Source organism: Moschus berezovskii, chromosome 5 (genome assembly GCF_049115385.1).
Source record: "Moschus berezovskii isolate FMDL1 chromosome 5, NW_MosBer_1.0, whole genome shotgun sequence".
NCBI classification, from domain to species: Eukaryota; Metazoa; Chordata; class Mammalia; order Artiodactyla; family Moschidae; genus Moschus; species Moschus berezovskii.
Window position 1 is genome coordinate 126,294,449 of NC_142464.1, and position 17,127 is coordinate 126,311,575.

The window sequence follows — 17,127 nt, forward strand, 5'->3', positions numbered from 1 at the left end:
GCTGCTTCTCCTCCTTGCGAGGGGTGGCCTCCTTCATGACACTTTCGGAAGCAAGAAGCTTAGGCTTCTCATTCGCTAAAAATGTGTCTCCTCTAAAACCTGCCTGAGCCCCACAAAATGCCCACGTAAGTGAGGGTCACCCGTGTTCCCGGACAAGGACACAAAGGCTGACATGCGCCCGACCGACGTGAGATGCAGGGCAGCCTCCACGCCCCCCAGAAACCTCTCTGTGAACAGAAGCGCCCCCGAGTTCATCTAGAGCAACACAAAGTCCCCAGAAACCTCCCTGTGAACAGGAGCACCCCCGAGTTCATCTAGAACAACACAAAGTTCAGGAAAAGACCAAAAAGCAGAGCCATGCTGGGGGCGGGAAAGCCCATAAGGACCCTCTGATGGCCCCAGTGGGAGTGGGCGGGACGCTGATGAGGCCAGGAGGACGGGCAGGAAGCAGCCCCTTGGACGCGGTTAGAAAAGTGGAGGCGGGCGCGCTCACAAGAGAGAATGGGCAGATGGACTCTCAGTCAGAGGACGCCTGTTCCCCAGAACACAGGACGGCAGACAACCCACGAAGTGTCACTGAAGTCACAGCGCCCTGGGGACTCTGAGAGGGACTCCTTACCACGAGGGGGGCTCCCCGCCGGCACACGCTGCTCACAGGGCCGGTCTCTGGAGAGCAGTGCAGTGGCTGCCCCAAACCCGCCCTGCCCAGGGCAAGGACCGCTCGCGGGGGCCCCGCCAGCTGCCCCGACACTCAGGAGGAACCAGCCCTGTGCCAGGTGCTGTGCTGGGCAGGGAGGAGACGGGGCCTGCCCCAGAGCCTGGGCTTCCCAGGAGCAGAGACCCCAGTGACAGTGGGGCCAGGGCGGGGGCTGGCCAGGAGACCAGGAGACCCGGCAAGGCCACCACCCGCCTGCCCCGGCTGCCACTCCCACTCAGCGTGGAAACACGGCTGACCACACCTTGGCTCTCATCCGTGGGAAGCTGAGCCAACCCGCCAGGCCTCGGGCTCCCTGATGACCGTGGGCGGGTGGGAGGGGGGCTCTTAAAACGCAACTGAGCTACGACCGTGGGCCCAAGGGACACGGGCGATGGCCTGACAGGGCGTTCAGGCCCCTGCTAGTGGTGGACGGCATGGGCTCCCTGCACAGACCACTGACTGGTCCCCTGGTCCACCCCACACACTGCCGCCTCCTCTGGACTCAGTACTCCTGTAAGAAAAGTGGAGGCTCCTGAGGAGTCCACTGCTCAGAAGTGACCACTCATGCAGCACTGTGCGCCAGCACCCAACACAGAACCGGGCTCGAGGCAGACGAGCAACCAGTGACTCACAGACAGCCCCTCAGTGAGAGGTGTGCCCTACCTCCAGAGGCGATTTCTGGAGGGAACAGGCACACCGGGCCTCCAACCACAGTTTGCGGGAGACTGGACTCGGGGCGGGGGCGCAGGGGGGCATCTCTGCAAGGAGATGAGCGGCAGAGCCCCCAAAACCACACCATGCCCACACTGGGTCTGCGACCCGACCGGCACGCCAACCCGGCCCCACCACTAAGCGGCCTGCGTGGTGAGAGCACACGAGACGCTGAGGGGGTGCCGCTGATGACAGCAGACCCCCGTCAAGAGCCCAAGTGGCAGTGCTGGCTCCACTGCTGGACAGAGCGTGCGCTCGGCCGCAGGGACCCCGCCCGCACCCTGCTGTGCCCCAGGGACCCCCCGCTCGCACCCTGCTGTGCCCCAGGGACCCCCCACCCTGCCTGCTGTGCCCCAGGGACCCCCGCCCGCACTCTGCTGTGCCCCAGGGACCCCCACCCTGCCTGCTGTGCCCCAGGGACCCCCGCCCTGCCTGCTGTGCCCCAGGGACCCCCGCCCAGCAGCTGTGCCCCAGGGACCCCCGCCCACACTCAGGGGCCACACACGCCCAGGTCTGAGTGCTCTGGTCCCCCTTCTGCTGCCTGGACCTCCCGCAGACCTGGCCTCCCTTCCCGCCGCCCCTTCACGAGCTCCTGGACCCCTGCCCACCCCGGGACACCAGGCCTGGCCTCTCCCACTGTCCCCAACTGCCCTGTCACCAACAGCTCCACAGGCACCTTCCTGAAGGGCTTTTGCCAAAAGAAGGGATGGAATTTCAGAAATGCTGCAGACGAAACCACCCTAAAGTATCACTGAGAACAAGGCAAAGCTGAGATGCTTTCAGATCAGCGCGGCTCCAGGCTCAGCTGCCAAATACTCTGGAAGAAGAATTACTCAGAGACAGTCCTGGTGCAGAAGACAAAAAAATCATGGAGACACAGGAAACTGCAGTGAGGCTGGAAACCAGGGAAGAGCCAGACCCTGAGAGAATGCGTCGCTCCTCAACACGCTCCCAACAGGACACGCGGCAGAAATGGGATGAGCAACGCTCAATGTTAGAACTTCCATGAAACCAAAGAAACCACCATCAGAGGGAAAAGGCAGCCCAGGAACAGGAGGAAGTGTGTGTGAGCCACACGACCAGGACAAGGTGGCCACCGGAGCCTGAGGAGCCCGACGGCCCTGTGACAGACGGGCAGGACTGGAGAACGGGCGGAGGACTGGAGTGGACTTCTCGATCGGGGCCTGAGGAGCCCGACGGCCCCGTGACAGACGGGCAGGACTGAAGAATGGGCAGAGGACTGGAGCGGACTTCTCGGAAGCAGGACACTGCCCCGAAACGGGAGCGCAGGTGCTCAGCCCCACCGCCGCGCGGGGCAGCGCCCCCCAAGCCTCCCAAAGCGCGCACACCTGGCACACGTGGAAGGACAGGGCAGCAGTGCTGGGGGCGTGTGGGTCCCCCTGTCCCGGGACCCTCCTCCAGGACCGGGAGGAACATGTGCTGTGGCACGCCACCAGGCCATCGGAAGCTGACCGAGGGGCACAGAGCCCCCGCGGGACGCTCAGAAACGATGGTCAACTGGTTTTTACAGTAAAAAAAGACTCTCAATGATTCTGTTCACATACGGACAGTGCGGCCTGACTCAAAGCACTGGTCCAGGGGGGCTCGGAGGCCGAGGAGGCGGCGGACCTGGTGGGAACCCGCGTGTGCAGTCTGTGTGGGTGCGGGCAGAGAACCAGCACGCCCATGGCAGAGGCGCCGGGACGGCCCCCGTGGGCAGAGGGCCAACCTGCGCCCCAGACAGGCTGCACAGAGTCCGTCAGAATGGACCACAGACTGTAAAAGTCCCAGCGGGGAAGCACGGGGGAAACCTTCCTGGCCCTCGGAGAAAGGTCTCCCGCAGGGACACAGACAGCACCGACTGTAAAAGAGGACTCAGTCAGGCTTCATCCAAACCAGGATTCCCGCCTTGTGAAAGACGACTGAAGAGTAAGCGCGATGTGCAGTAAGCCACATCGCTTCCTGTCTTACAAGTTTCTGACGCGTAATTCAGAAGCCAGAGAACTGGCCCTGGTAACCCAAGTACACAATCCAGCGGTGTCTCCTGCGATCACAGGTCGTGCTCCCATCAACACCGTCTACTTTCAGAACATTCTCATCACCCTGAAACAGAAACTCCTGCCTAGAGAATTCTTGCCCCCAGTCAAGGAACCAGCCAGGGATCTCCCGCCTACCTGAACGGACCTGCCTGTGCTGGACACTTCGTTTCAATGTAGCACACAATATACTCTGTGGCCCTTCACGTCTGGCCTTTTAACTGAGCGACATTTCCACGGCTCAGTCTCAGACGCAGCAGGCGCGTCAGTCCTTTCCGCGGCTGAACAGCACCCTCTTACGGGACCCCCCTTCGTCTCTGCACTGGCAGAGAGGCGGACTGCGGCTGCTTCGCCTTCAGAGAGATGCCTGCACAGGTTCTGGACGCTCACATTTCTCTCAGAGCGGAACTGCTGGGCCGTATGATAACTGTTTAAGCATATGGCTTTCCTCAAAGGTCGCACCATTTCACAGTCCTTACCAAGGACCAGGGTTTTGATCTCTCCACATCCACCCAACAAGCCTACTGTCCATCTTCTGACCAGTCGCTCCTGTGGGTGTAAAGTGGAGCCTCGCTGCGGTCTCGCTGTCTGACAACGATGCCTGAGTCTCCTCTGTGCCTATCAGCCATTTGTATCTGTCTTCAGAAGAGTCTCCTCAGAACCATCTGCTAGTTTTTATTGCTTGTTTTTGTTATCGAACTGTAAGAGTTGTTTATATATTCTGGATACGAAAGCCTTAGAGATTATTTGCAAATATTTTCCTTCTGTAAGTAGTCTTTTTACTTCTCTAAACGGTGTCATTGAAGTACAAGGTTTTTCGGTTTAATGAAATTCAATTTATCATCATTTAACTGTAAACAAACTGTTTCCTCCATTTCCCTTTTCACTGTTTGTTTCTAGGGTGGAGAAATGAACATTACTTTTATTTCCTGGTCTTGTATCCTGACACTGCTTTGAGCCAGACTATCAGCTCCAGCAGATCTGTGTACACCCCGTGCACGTGTGTTCCTTAGGAAGATCCTTAGGAGCTTCCACACACACGATTATTTCATCTGCAAACTGCCACTTCTCCCTTTCCAACTGATTGCCTATTTATTTTTCTTGCCTGAGCCCCAGTGAGACTCTCCAGGGCAGCACTGATGGAAGTGGTGAGTGGGCATCCTTGTCCTTTTGCTGACCTTTCCGTGCCTCGCCAGAGACTGTGATGGCGGCTGTGGTTGCTGACCTTTCCGTGTCTCGCCAGAGGCTGTGATGGCGGCTGTGGTTGCTGACCTCTCCGTGTCTCGCCAGAGACTGTGATGGCGGCTGTGGTTGCTGACCTCTCCGTGTTTCGCCAGAGGCTGTGATGGCGGCTGCGGTTTTCTCAGCGACGCTCTTTGTCAGCTCGAGGCTGTTCTCCTCTGTTCCTCCTGGGACGGTGACGGGTTCTGTCGAGTGCTTTCCTCTGTGTCTGCTGAGACGATCACGTGGTTTTGTCCTCTATCCCTTCAGGGTGACAGTGCACCGGCTCTTCCTGGGGCAAACCCCACTCAGGGATGGCACAGGACCCTTCTGACGTGCTGCCAGCGCAGTCTGCAGGCGCTGCTGAGGCTTTCAGCATCTCTGCTTCTTCACGAGACCAGGGCAGCCTTCCTGCGGTCTGCTGTCTGGCCTCGGTCTCAGGGTGACACTGGCCTCTGAGGTCGAGCAGTGTTCTTCCTCTCCCGTAGCTTGGTTCTCTGTGAGGGAGCAACGCTACTTCTTCTTTAAACATTTAACAGAGTTCACCAGAGAAGACATCAGCTCCTGAGTTTTTCTTTATGGGATTTTTTTTTTTTTTCAATTTCTGTACCTGTTACAGGCTATTCAGTCATCATTTTTACAAAACAGCAATGTTGTGATTGCTCAACACACGTTTCCTTCCACATTTTTGTATTCCTTCTACATGTATTCTACGCTTGTATTCCTAGTCCAGCACTCAAGAAGCAGAGTATTGGCGCTTTCTCATTAACTGGAACCAATTCTTTATGGTTCACATGTGGTGGATGCTTTTTAAGGTTTATTATTTGCTTTTGAATTCTGGTTTCGGGACTTTCTGGTGGTCCAGTGGCTGACTCTGCGCTCCCAATGCAGGGGGCTCAGGTTTGACCCCTGGTCAGAGAACAAGATCCCACATGCTTGCAGCTTGAGGCAGTTGTAAAATAACTTAATGTGGCTTTTTGCAACTGTGTATTCTATAGTATTTTTTCATTTGGTGATATTTTAACTGTTAGTGTTTATGGCATTGTGCTTTGTACCATTTATTAAATTAAAAAAAAAAAAAAAAGATCGCACGCGCCTCAAATAAAGCTCCCCTGTGCCAAAACTATGATCCAGTGCACCCAAAACAAATAAAAATAACAACAACTCTGGTTTCATCTTATCTGGTTACACCAAAGATTTAAACATGTGTTAATCAAATCGATTTAATGTTTCCTTGGTAACGTGCTGCAATACAGCGTTTATGATTACAGGGTTTCTCCACTTAATTAGCTGATGTTAAACTATTTCCTCCAGCACCTCCTTGCCGTTGAGTGGCTCACAGAAAGTAACCCAGCCTGTTCTCGTAACTGAAACAGATCCTGGCAAACACCCTCAGCTGAGACCTGCAAGAAACCTCTGTAAGGCCCGTCTAGCTCTACAGCCACCCTCTCACACTGTCATTCGCTTCAGGATGTGTTGCTTCAAACCTTCTCCAGGGTTTGCTGTGGGTTTCCTCATAGTATTTGCTGACAAAGAAGTGCATTTTCATCTCTCATCATGTTTTCAGCCACTTTCTCGAGCACAGGAAGGAAGCATTTTGCCAATGGCACAAGGCCTTTTATGTTTCACAAGACCCTTTTTATCTTTCACAAGAACCTCAGAGGAGGTTTCTACATATTTATCACAAAGCTAACGGAGTCCTCTGAAATTCTGGGCTGCACCCCGAACACAGCAGACGCCCCTCCCTGTCCTGGGCTGACCTCCCCCGACACAGTACACCCCTGCAGGGGCTCGTGAAGGACAGAAGGGCTGAAAATCCCTATTTTAAACAGGCTTCTTAGGAAAATGACGTTTCTGGTCCACACCTGTGGGCATGGGGTGAGATGGACAAAGCTGGAGGGGGAAGGGCATCGTTGGCACCTCTGTGCTCCCTCTCGGGGGGCAAAGCCCTTTCACCTCGATAGCTAGTTCCTCACAGGAGTCTTTCCATGCCACTGGTGAGGCCACTGTGGCTCAGTGTCCAAAGGGGTTGGGGAGCAGATAGGGAGGGGAGTGGGGAGGGGAGGGGGCTGGGGGAAGTGGGAAGGAGGGGGAAGAGGGATTAAGTCACCGCTGGCCAGGGGCCACTCTAACAACCCTGGAAAGTGAAAGTGTTAGCTGCCCGGTGTGTCTGACTCTTTGAGACCCCGTGGGCTGTAGCCCACCAGGCTCCTTCGTCCATGAGGTTCTCCAGGCAAGAACACTGGAGTGGGCTGACATTTCCTCCTCCAGGGCATCTTCCCTGGGTCTCCAGTACTGCAGGCCGATTCTTCACCATCTAAGCCACACTGGACTTCAGTCTCAGTGAGACTGGAGCTGCCAGGTCAAAAGGACGGTGACACTGCGGCCCAGCAGCTGTGCGGGGCACGGTGGAGCTGGGACAGTGAGGGCCGCCCCACAGCCCAGGGAGCCGGGGTGAGAGGCAGTCAGAGTGCGAGTCTGTCCTGCAGGCAGAGTGAGGTGGGGCGAATGGCGGGGAGCGAGCAGCCCAGAATTTCAGAGGGGAGAATGGGGGTCCAGGAGGGCTCCACAGTGCAGCCCTTGGGCTGACTCAGCCAAGTCTCCCCACCGGGACGAGGACAATGGGGAGCGGGTCTGGGGAGGCAGCGGGCGCGGGAACAAGTTCAGACCCCGGCGGCTAAGAGCTGGGCAGACCGAGACAGGACAGCTGACAGGCTCCAGGCCACCCCGCTCTGGGCCGGAGAGGCCGCAGGGGCGCTCAGACGGACGGACGGATGGGGAGTCAGGGCCCGCACGGGGCGCTCAGACAGACGGACGGACGGGGAGTCAGGGCCCGCAGGGGCGCTCAGATGGATGGACGGGGAGTCAGGGAGTCAGGGCCCGCACGGGCGCTCAGACAGACGGACAGACGGGGAGTCAGGGCCCGCAGGAGCGCTCAGACAGACGGGGAGTCAGGGAGTCAGGGCCTACATAGGGCCCTCAGACAGACGGACGGGGAGTCAGGGCCCGCACGGGGCGCTCAGACAGACAGACAGACGGGGAGTCAGGGCCCGCACGGGGCGCTCAGACAGACAGACGGGGAGTCAGGGCCCGCACGGGGCGCTCAGACAGACGGACAGGGAGTCAGGGCCCGCACAGGGCGCTCAGACAGACAGATGGGGAGTCAGGGCCCGCACGGGGCGCTCAGACAGACAGACGGGGAGTCAGGGCCCGCACGGGGCGCTCAGACAGACAGACGGGGAGTCAGGGCCCGCACGGGGCGCTCAGACAGACGGGGAGTCAGGGCCCGCACGGGGCGCTCAGACAGACAGACGGGGAGTCAGGGCCCGCACGGGGCGCTCAGACAGACAGACGGGGAGTCAGGGCCCGCACGGAGCGCTCAGACAGACAGACGGGGAGTCAGGGCCCGTACGGGGTGCTCAGACAGACGGGGAGTCAGGGCCCGCACGGGGCGCTCAGACAGACAGACGGGGAGTCAGGGCCTGCACGGGGCACTCAGACAGACAGGGAGTCAGGGCCCGCACAGGGCACTCAGCCAGCCAGGGACTCAGGGCCTGCACGGGGGATGAGGCGCGGCCGGAAGCCCAGGAGGACCAGGCACGGGCGGTACTGCGGGAGCCAGATGGGACCGGATTCAGAGGAGGGGCCGGGGGCAGGAGGCCAGGTGAGCAGCAGACACCGTCAAGGGCGCACCTGGAGACCCTGGCCAGAGCCCTGCTGGGCAGCGACAGGGAACAGCCAGCCTGGAAGCCAGCAGCCCACGAGGCCGGGTGGTGGCCATCTCAGAGGGGGCCCAAGATGCTGCCCACTCGTTACCCAGAAGGTCATAGCGCACACCTTCGGGCCAGGGCCGGGGTCACGAGCAGACCCTCCTCCCCATCAGCTGACCCTTCAGAGAGGAGAGGGGTGCAGGCTGGGCGGGGTTAGAAAGGAGCCCTGAGGCCTCACACCCAGACCTCCCCTCTCAACAACAAGCAGACGCCAGTGCCTGGAGGCCTCTCGGCGGACAGAGGGGAGGCTCACCCAAACAGCAGGCCCGGCGCCTCCCTCCCTCAGGCCAGGCGCCCTCCCAGACACAGCCCCTCCAAGAGGACCAGGGTCCCAGGAAAAGTCTGACAGAAAGTCACCAGACGCTGAGTGAAGACAGAAAGAAGATGCCAGGGCGCGCGCCGCCAGCCCTGAGCCGGCCGAGGGCAATGGCCAAGACCACGGGGCCACGTCCTGGCGGCGACGCGCTGGCCCAGCCACTGCTGGGGCGTCCGGACGCCCGCTCCGATGGGCAGGGCCCAGGGAGAGCCACGGGGCGCGGTGCGGAGGGGGCCAGGGCCAGGGCCTGGGAGAGGTCTGCTCAGACAGCCCGCTGAGAAGGGGCAGCTCGCCCACAAGGGCAGGGCCGTGGTCGTGAGAGGGAAGGGCGGGGGTGAAGGCTGGGTCTCTGGCCCACAAGGCCCCGGCCCAGCCAGGGCACCTCTACTCGGCCTGACACATCCTGGCGTCAGAGCGAGAGACAGTTACTAAAGGCTGTCTTTAACCGAACAGACTAAAGTGTCTCTTCAGTAGCTGAGTAGTCACTACTCAGCAACGTTTAGTTGTTAAGTAACAGCTCTGTTCCGTTCCGTTCTGTCGCTCAGTCATGTCCGACTCTTTGCGACCCCATGGACCGTAGCCTACCAGGCTTCTCCGTCCATGGGATTCTCCAGGCAAGAATACTGGAGTGGGTTACCATTTCCTTCTCCAGGGGATCTTCCCGAGCCAGGGATTGAACCCGGGTCTCCAGCATTGGAGGCAGACGCTTTAACCTCTGAGCCACCAGGGCAGTGATCAAAACAGTGAATAGCTCTCCTAAAAGATCCTGAATAACATCCACTCGAGAATAACTGACCATCACCAGGGAAACTGCAGGCCAGGTGCCGGTCGGCGTCAGACATCCGCCCTGGACCTTTTCTGCCCGTCTCCCCAACCAGTCTCTTCCCTGCCCCAGTGCCCCTGCCCTCTACAGGGCTTCAGGGACACCTGGAGTCGCCTGCTCCAGCTGGACCACAAGCCTTCAGGGTCAGGCCTGCCAAGATTTCAACTCAGCCCACGCGGCTCCTCCCCAAACCTGCCTCCCTGGCCGCCCCTAAACCGCCAGCCGGCCCCAAGGCCCTCCCCCTCGCAGGACCTCCCTGAACCCAGGTCCCCCACTCGAGGCCTCCTCCACCCAGCGTGTGACAGGGACAACCCGACGGGGCCTCACCCGGCCCTCCGCACGGCCGCCCAAACAGCGCTCACTGAGGCAGAGGCACCAAGGGGATTCACCCCCAGGTGCGTCCCTGAGTGTGCCCCAGCTGTGCTCTGAGCCTCACTAGAGCAGAGGTGAGGAGCTCGGTGGTCACAGCCATGACAGGCCCACCTGAAGCCTGGGGCCTGCACCGCCTGGGCCAGCGCTGCCTGGGGCTAGGGCAGGCGCCGGCTTCAACAGTTACACAGGGAACTGGAGACGAGAAAGCTCTTTCCCAGACTTGAATCTGTGGGGCACCCTCCCGTCAAGCTGCGTCTCTGCGGGGGGGCCGGGGCAGACTATGCTGACGGGTCTCCTCCATGAACTCCCACATCCCAGAGTCAGCGAGTGACACGGGAGTGTCGGGCTGGGAGATCGTGCAGGGTGGGCACGGGGCTTCAGAGAGGGCCTTCCAGTCAAGCGCTAGGTCTATGGGTTCTGGGAGGCCAAGGCTGGGCCAGGGGTGCTCTCAGGTGAGAACAGACAGAGCTCTGCAGGTGTGACAAGGCTGGACCTGAGAACAGGAGGGCAACCGTGCTGCAAGTGTCTGCGGGAGAGACAGTCACTCTGGGATCACAGAACCTAAAGTAAAAAGCTTCCCAGCTGGCGCTAGTGGTAAAGAACCCGCCTGCTAATGCCGGAGATCTAAGAGACGCACGTTCGATCCCTGGGTCAGGAAGATCCCCTGGAGGAGGGAACGGTAACTTACTCCAGCATCCTTGCCTGGAGAACCCCGAGGACAGAGGAGCCTGGAGGGCTACAGTCCATAGGATCGCACAGAGTTGGACACGACTGAAGCAACTTAGCATGCACACAAAGAAAAAGGAGGTAAGGACCCAGCCCGCGGCCACCACACACTCGTCTCCAAAGTCCACGTGCTTCGTGCCACCGGAGCCTCTCAAACCTGAGACCACGCGGATCCCCAAGTCCAGCTGAACCCAAGTTTGGAAAACTGAACTGAAAGTTGTAACTTCAGGCATATACTTGGCACGCAAAGTACAAAGCCAGGATATGAAATTGCAGATAAGTACTTGGTCAACAAAACTGTCACCATGCTAAAAGTAGAAAACTTAAATACTTCTGTGGAGAATTAAAGGACACAGGCAAACCCGTCCCCAGAGAGAGTGAGGGGAGATGTGCCAAGCTGGGGGTGCTGGGAGGGGGTGCTGATGCGGGGGAACCCCGGCCGAGGCGCCCAGATGAGGCTCCAGGTGCCCGGGGGTGGGCCCAGAGGGACCCACGGGAGGAGTGAGGTGCAGGGCCGGTCTCCCACCACCAACGCCACGTCCCCAATCCTGGCTGAGCAGACCCTGCTGATCCATGGGGTGACAGGCCTCTATAAAATACGCCTGTCCTTCAGCTATCCGAAAGGAAAAAAACAGAAGTAAAAACCCCAAAACTGAAATAACTTGGAGAATAAAGACAAATTGCTTTCATAATCGGAAAACACTTCCAAAGACAAATTAAAATTGGGTTTCCAGTTCACAGGTTTCCACTTCTCCTTCTCTGAGGCCTGGGGGGCACGACCCACAACCCGACACCACTCCAGGGAAATGTGCCAGCCAGGGCCAAGGCCCAGGAGTGTCCCCGGCGCCCACTGTGGGAAGAATGCCTTCCCCACAGCGAGGGCATCCAGGCCAGCGGCTCTCACCCGGCGGGGCGGAGGCCAGGGCTGCTGCTGGGCCTCCTACAGCCCCCACTGCAGAGAAGCATCCCAACATCCCCAGGCCTGGGGCTCTAGAAGGAGGGCAGATCAGAGAGTGCCAGCAGCCTCAACCCAGGCAGCGCCCCGCCGCCCCCGACCCCCGCCAGGCCACTCTGCCAGGAGGAAGCTGCCCATCCTCCAGACAGGAGGAATCCGCTCCTCCTGTCTGAAGGAGGCATGCTCGTCCCCACTGCTTGCGGGAGGACCTGCCTTCCCGCTGGAGAAGCACGGCCTTCCAGCAGCGGCCTCAGCCCTCACCCCGCCCCCGCGCACCTCTGCACCCCGCTCAAGATGAGACCAGCAGAGCTCCGGAGGTAACCCTTTTCCTGTGCTGTTTAATTCTACTTCCCAACTGAGCAGCCCTTGTTCCCAGTGAAACTTCCTCATCACCCACCAGGAACTAGTCCAGAGCAAGGTTTACCAGCAGTGACACACATGTCAAGAGGAGAGGAATTATTCTGCAGGATCTAAACAATCTGTGAGGGAAAAATGGAGAAAGTACCTTGTGAAAATTCTACTTTCCGAAATCATTCCAATAAGGAAGTGAAACATTTTCATCCGCAAGCTCACGTGAAGTGACACTAGGATATTTCTCTGCCTCCAAGAATGTTGGCATGCCTCCTTTGTGCCTTTCTGCGACCTTTCTGTTTGACTCTGCAACCCCACAGACTGCAGCCCCCCAGGCTCCTCTGTCCATGGGATTCTCCAAGCAAGAGCACTGGAGCTGGGTTGCCATTTCCTCCTCCAGGGGATCCTCCTGACCCAGGGATCAAACCCACATCTCCTCTGTTGCCTGCATTGGTAAGTGAATTCTTTACCACTGAGCCACCTGGGAAGCCTGCAATGACGACTTTCAGTTCAGTTCAGTTCAGTTGCTCAGTCGTGACCGACTCTTTGCGACCCCATGAATCACAGCATGCCAGGCCTCCCTGTCCATCACCAACTCCTGGAGTTCACTCAAACTCATGTCCATCGAGTCGGTGATGCCATACAGACATCTCATTCTCTGTTGTCCCCTTCTCCTCCTGCCCCCAATCCTTCCAAAGGAAGGATTTAATAATTCTGGAACTCAAACTGCGCTCATGATTATGAAACGAGAGGAGGACTCGGAAGAGACATCCTTCCTGTCTGGTATTTTCCATGTCCTCATCTCTCAACTTTCTCGTCTGTCAGTCGAACAGCGGGCCTAATGGGGTCAGAGTGAGATAAAGGGTCAGCAGTGAACGGCTCCCTACTCATACTTTTTTTTTTTTGGTGGGGGGACACTTAGGTGGGTGCCTGGGGCAGCAGGGAACTCTGGCCTCTGAGTTGCAGGGTCTTCTTGCCTGAGTTGCATATAAAAACACCACCCCCTACAAGTGGGATCCAGCAAACAGGCCTCTGGTTCACGCCCGCGGGGCAGGGCTCCCTCCCTCCCTTCCTGTCAGGGCTCAAGGAGTGAGGACTGTGGCAGCTACCTCCCAAGCCAGAGCCCCCACTGCACCCTGAGCGGAGTAAACAATCTCGAGGGGTTGAGGACCCTCCCGAGGTCTCCTGGGAAGTGAAAAGCAGTCACGGCAATCTTGCCACATCGCACCCACCACTTGTCACCATTTTGGTGGACAGGGAAGCTGGGCCCTCCAGGAGCAGAGACGCTACCTGAGCCCCAGGGAAAGGAACTCAGACTCACAGAGGCTCAGCTGCAGCTCTCCTGGGAATGTTACAACCTTGATCTTCGAGGGCATTTACTCCCAGGTGTTTCACTGCAGCCAATCACCACTGAATCCTCAACTAGGTAAGAACTAGTAGGGGTCCCTCTCCCAGGAACAGCGATTCGACTGCAGTCTTAATTCGACTTACCTAAGTGACCATCCAAGGTCACGCAACTGGCGGCCGAGCGGTAAGGGCTGTATTTCAGGTTTGGTGACGCCCCGCAAATGGGCTCCCATTGGGTCGTGAGGCCTCTCCTCACAGGTCCCTAACTAGAGGCTGGAAGCCATCCGTCAACACCGTCTGACAGAAGCTTCCGGGACGAAAGCTGGACACAACCGCCGGCTATGGTCTCTCCCTAGCTGGGTGACCCCGACCCCACACCCCTGAGACCCCCGCCTCCAGAGCAACCAGCCTGCCTACGGCCAGAACGGTCCCTGAGCGGCTCGCGTTCTTTTCAGGACGCAGGGGCCACCGTCGGGCTCCAGAGGGAGAAGCGGGGCGCCAGGGAGACGCGCTCCCCGCCCTGTCCCGGGGGCAGGCGGCGGCACAGACGGCCACACGCCGCACCCGCCCGGCCAGCAGCTCCCCGGCCCCCGGAGGGCACGGCCTGCAGCCCCTGGGGCCCCAGACAGCACCGCACCCCGAGCCCTCGGCCCCCGCCCGGCGCCCCAGGCCGCGCCCCGGCCTCGGCCCCGCCCCCCCGGCGCCCGGTCGCCGCCCAGCCCGCGGCCCCTGACGGGCGCGGGCGCACCGCGGCCGCAGACCCACCTTGAGGGTCGGGTACTCCTGCACCTTCAGGGTCATGGAGAGCTGAGCGGCGGACTCCTGCACCGCCATCTTGGATCGGCCAAAACATTAGCGGGCGGAGGGGAAGTGCGGCGCGCGGCACGCCGGGTAGTGACGTCGAGGGGCGGGGCGGGCCGGCGTCCGCACCAATCGCCTCCGCTCCCCGCCCTGCGGCTGGGGGAGGAGGCGCGGCCAGCGGGCGCGCGGCGAGAGGCGTCCGGCCCACCCAATCACCGCCCGCCTTTCTCCCGCTCAGCCAATCAACGGGAAGCCCGGCTGGGCGGGTCCCTCCTTGAACCTGAGGCGGGGTGGGCCGGCAGATCAGTGCCGGGAGCTCCCGGGTCCCTGCGGCTCTGGTCCCGGCGCTGACGGTGCGCGGCTCCCGCCGGGTGGGGAGCGGGCTCCCGCGAGCAGCGTGGCCGTGGCGGTCACTGGGCTCTCGCGGGCCGGCCTCCAGCTAGGGAGCCCGCTGTGCCAGGACGTCTGCAGGCCACCAGCGCCTATCCGTGGGCTGCTCTCCGCAGAGGGGTGCGGCTGCAGCCCGAAGCGGGGCCCAGGCACCCCCGTTGGGGAGGGGAGGTGGCGGTTCTGAACTCGGTAAGGAAAGAGGCCGCCACAGTGTACAAAGGCCCGGTGCGGCCAGGGCCTCCGGCGTCCCTGGCTTCCACACCGACTCAAGTAGCCTTTCAAACCACTCCATATACTTAGGCCCTTTCAGTCCTTTCAAAAATAGAAATTAGGTTTCACTAGTCAGAAGACTTTCAAATTAAGCCAAATTTCACACTTTTTTGAAATGATTTTTTAAAAGAAACAGCGTTGAAAACACATACACCTGAGGCGACGCAAGAAATCCACTGTTGCAGGGAGAGCCGCCTGGACCCTCTACACCCATCTTCGCCAGCCTCACCACCAGCCCCACCCCCCCATGCCCTGCAGCATTCTAGCAAAATCCTGGTGATAACAGAACCGCACGAGGATGAGAAGCTTCCTGTCCTGGATAAACCGAGTTCCTGGAACCTGACTATATCAACCTGAGAAAATACATCAGGGCAACCAGAGTCTGCACAGCTCAAGACTAAGGAAGTCTGTCAGCTGTAATAGTGTGGCAGCCAGCTGTTTTCACCAGCAAACGAGGAATGAGGGAGTGAGTAAAAGTCGCTCGGTTGTGTTCGACTCTTTGCGACCCCATGACTACACAGTCCATGGAATGCTCTAGGCCAGAATACTGGAGTGGGTAGCCTTTCCCTTCTTCAGGGGATCTTCCCAACCCAGGGATCGAACCCAGGTCTCCCACATTGCAGTCAGATTCTTTACCAACTGAGCCACCAGGGAAGTGCAGAATAAAAAGATCTGTAATTTAATAATAACTTAATTTTTTACATGGGCAACACATTTCACCAAAGAAGGTATGCCCAAAGAAGGTATCAGTTCAGTTCAGTTCAGTTCAGTCGCTCAGTCGTGTCCAACTCTTTGCGACCCCATGAATTGCAGCACGCCAGGCCTCCCTGTCCATCAGCAACTCCCGGAGTTCACCCAAACTCATGTCCATCGAGTTGGTGATGCCATCCAGCCATCTCATTCTCTGTTGTCCCCTTCTCCTCCAGCCCCCAAACCTTCCCAGCATCAGAGTCTTTTCCAGTGAGTCAACTCGTCGCATGAGGTGGCCAAAGTATTGCAGTTTCAGCTTTAGCATCATCAGTCCTTCCAATGAACACCCAGGATTGATCTCTTTTAGAATGGACTGGTTGGATCTCCTTGCAGTCCAAGGGACTCTCAAGAGTCTTCTCCAACGCCACAGTTCAAAAGCATCAATTCTTGGGCGATCAGCTTTCTTCACAGTCCAACTCTCACATCCATATATGACCACGGGAAAAACCATAGCCTTGACTAAACGGATCTTTGTTGGCAAAGTAATGTCTCTGCTTTTTAATATACTATCTAGGTTGGTCCAACCCTGAGGTCAGGGCCGGCGGCCGAGAGGAGCTACCCCACGTCCAAGAGGCAGTGGCTGCACCGGCGCAGGAGGGCCGAGAGGAGCTACTCCACGTTCAAGGTCAGGAGGGGCGGCCTTGAGGAGATACCCCTTGTCCAAAAGAAGGTATAGGAACAGCTGAAGAACAAATGAAAAGATCCTTAATACAATTAGCCACAAAGAGATAGCACTTCAATCACCAGATTAGCTATAATTAAAAATAGTGGAGGAACTACAACTCAGAACGCGCAGAGGAGCGCAGACCGTAGGCAAATCCAGAGAACAAGCCCTGGAACTTGCTTTTATAGGGAAAAAATCTTGGCGGGGCACTGATAGCCAGAGTCCACTGGAGGAGCAAAGCATGGAATCTCCCGATTCGCTGAGCTGCTGCCGTCTCTGATTGGCTGGGCTGCTGGGGGCAGGGGCAGAGGGAAGTTTTCTTCTTCCTGCCGGAGAGTAGGTAGAAGTCTCTTCGGGTTAGGGAAATTGACCATTCGAGAGCTCTGACCCTGCCTCCAATCCCGTCCTCTTCCCCCAGGTCCAAGGATGGGGGCTGAGGGTTCTCACCCCTGGTCACTTTGCCCTTCTGGTGCCTGCCTTAATTGCAAAGGTTAGCTGACTATTCCTTAATGAATTCCACATTTTCCCCTTTTGATCAAGATCTTTCCTTGAAAGCATTATTGATCAAGAATCAGGGTCTCCCACCTAGCAGTTTGCCAGTGGCTTGTGGGAAAGGCTACCCACTCCAGTCTTCTGGCCTGGAGAACTCCATGGACTATACAGTCCATGGGGATGGGGTCGCAAAGAGTAGGGGTCGACTTTCACTCACTTCACTTTGTAGGATTTTAGTTCCCCCACCAGGGATGAAACCCAGGCCTCCTTTGGAGCCTTAACCACTAGACCACCGGGGCAGCTCACCCCCTCTTCTTAGGACGTCCTATCCCTGGGAGCTCTGCCTCCACGTACCTTCAAATACAGCAGGTGGGATGTTAGTATAAGACTCCAGGAACACGAACGCCCAGAGATTTGCATGTCATGGACATTGTG

The 17,127-nt window shown here is 58.4% G+C and overlaps 1 protein-coding gene and 1 long non-coding RNA gene across 5 annotated transcripts in view; one reads left to right on the plus strand and one right to left on the minus strand.

Annotated features, from left to right (window-relative positions):
- MAEA (macrophage erythroblast attacher, E3 ubiquitin ligase) overlaps window positions 1-14,215 on the minus strand; it is a 28,353-nt gene extending 14,138 nt beyond the window's left edge. For 3 of the 4 annotated variants that reach the window (XM_055434488.2, XM_055434490.2, XM_055434487.2), the window contains exon 1: window positions 14,091-14,215. In XM_055434488.2, the coding sequence (XP_055290463.1) occupies window positions 14,091-14,159 (69 nt within the window). In that variant the 5' untranslated portion in view covers window positions 14,160-14,215. Of the gene's footprint in view, window positions 1-13,469; window positions 13,676-14,090 lie in introns of those variants that run through there. The other variant, XM_055434491.2, reaches the window with a different exon arrangement.
- On the plus strand, window positions 13,283-17,083 carry LOC148777950 (uncharacterized). Its single transcript, XR_016037486.1, has 3 exons — window positions 13,283-13,404; window positions 14,917-15,252; window positions 16,051-17,083. It is a non-coding gene; the product is annotated as an uncharacterized LOC148777950 (long non-coding RNA).
- The last annotated feature ends 44 nt before the right edge of the window (window positions 17,084-17,127 follow it).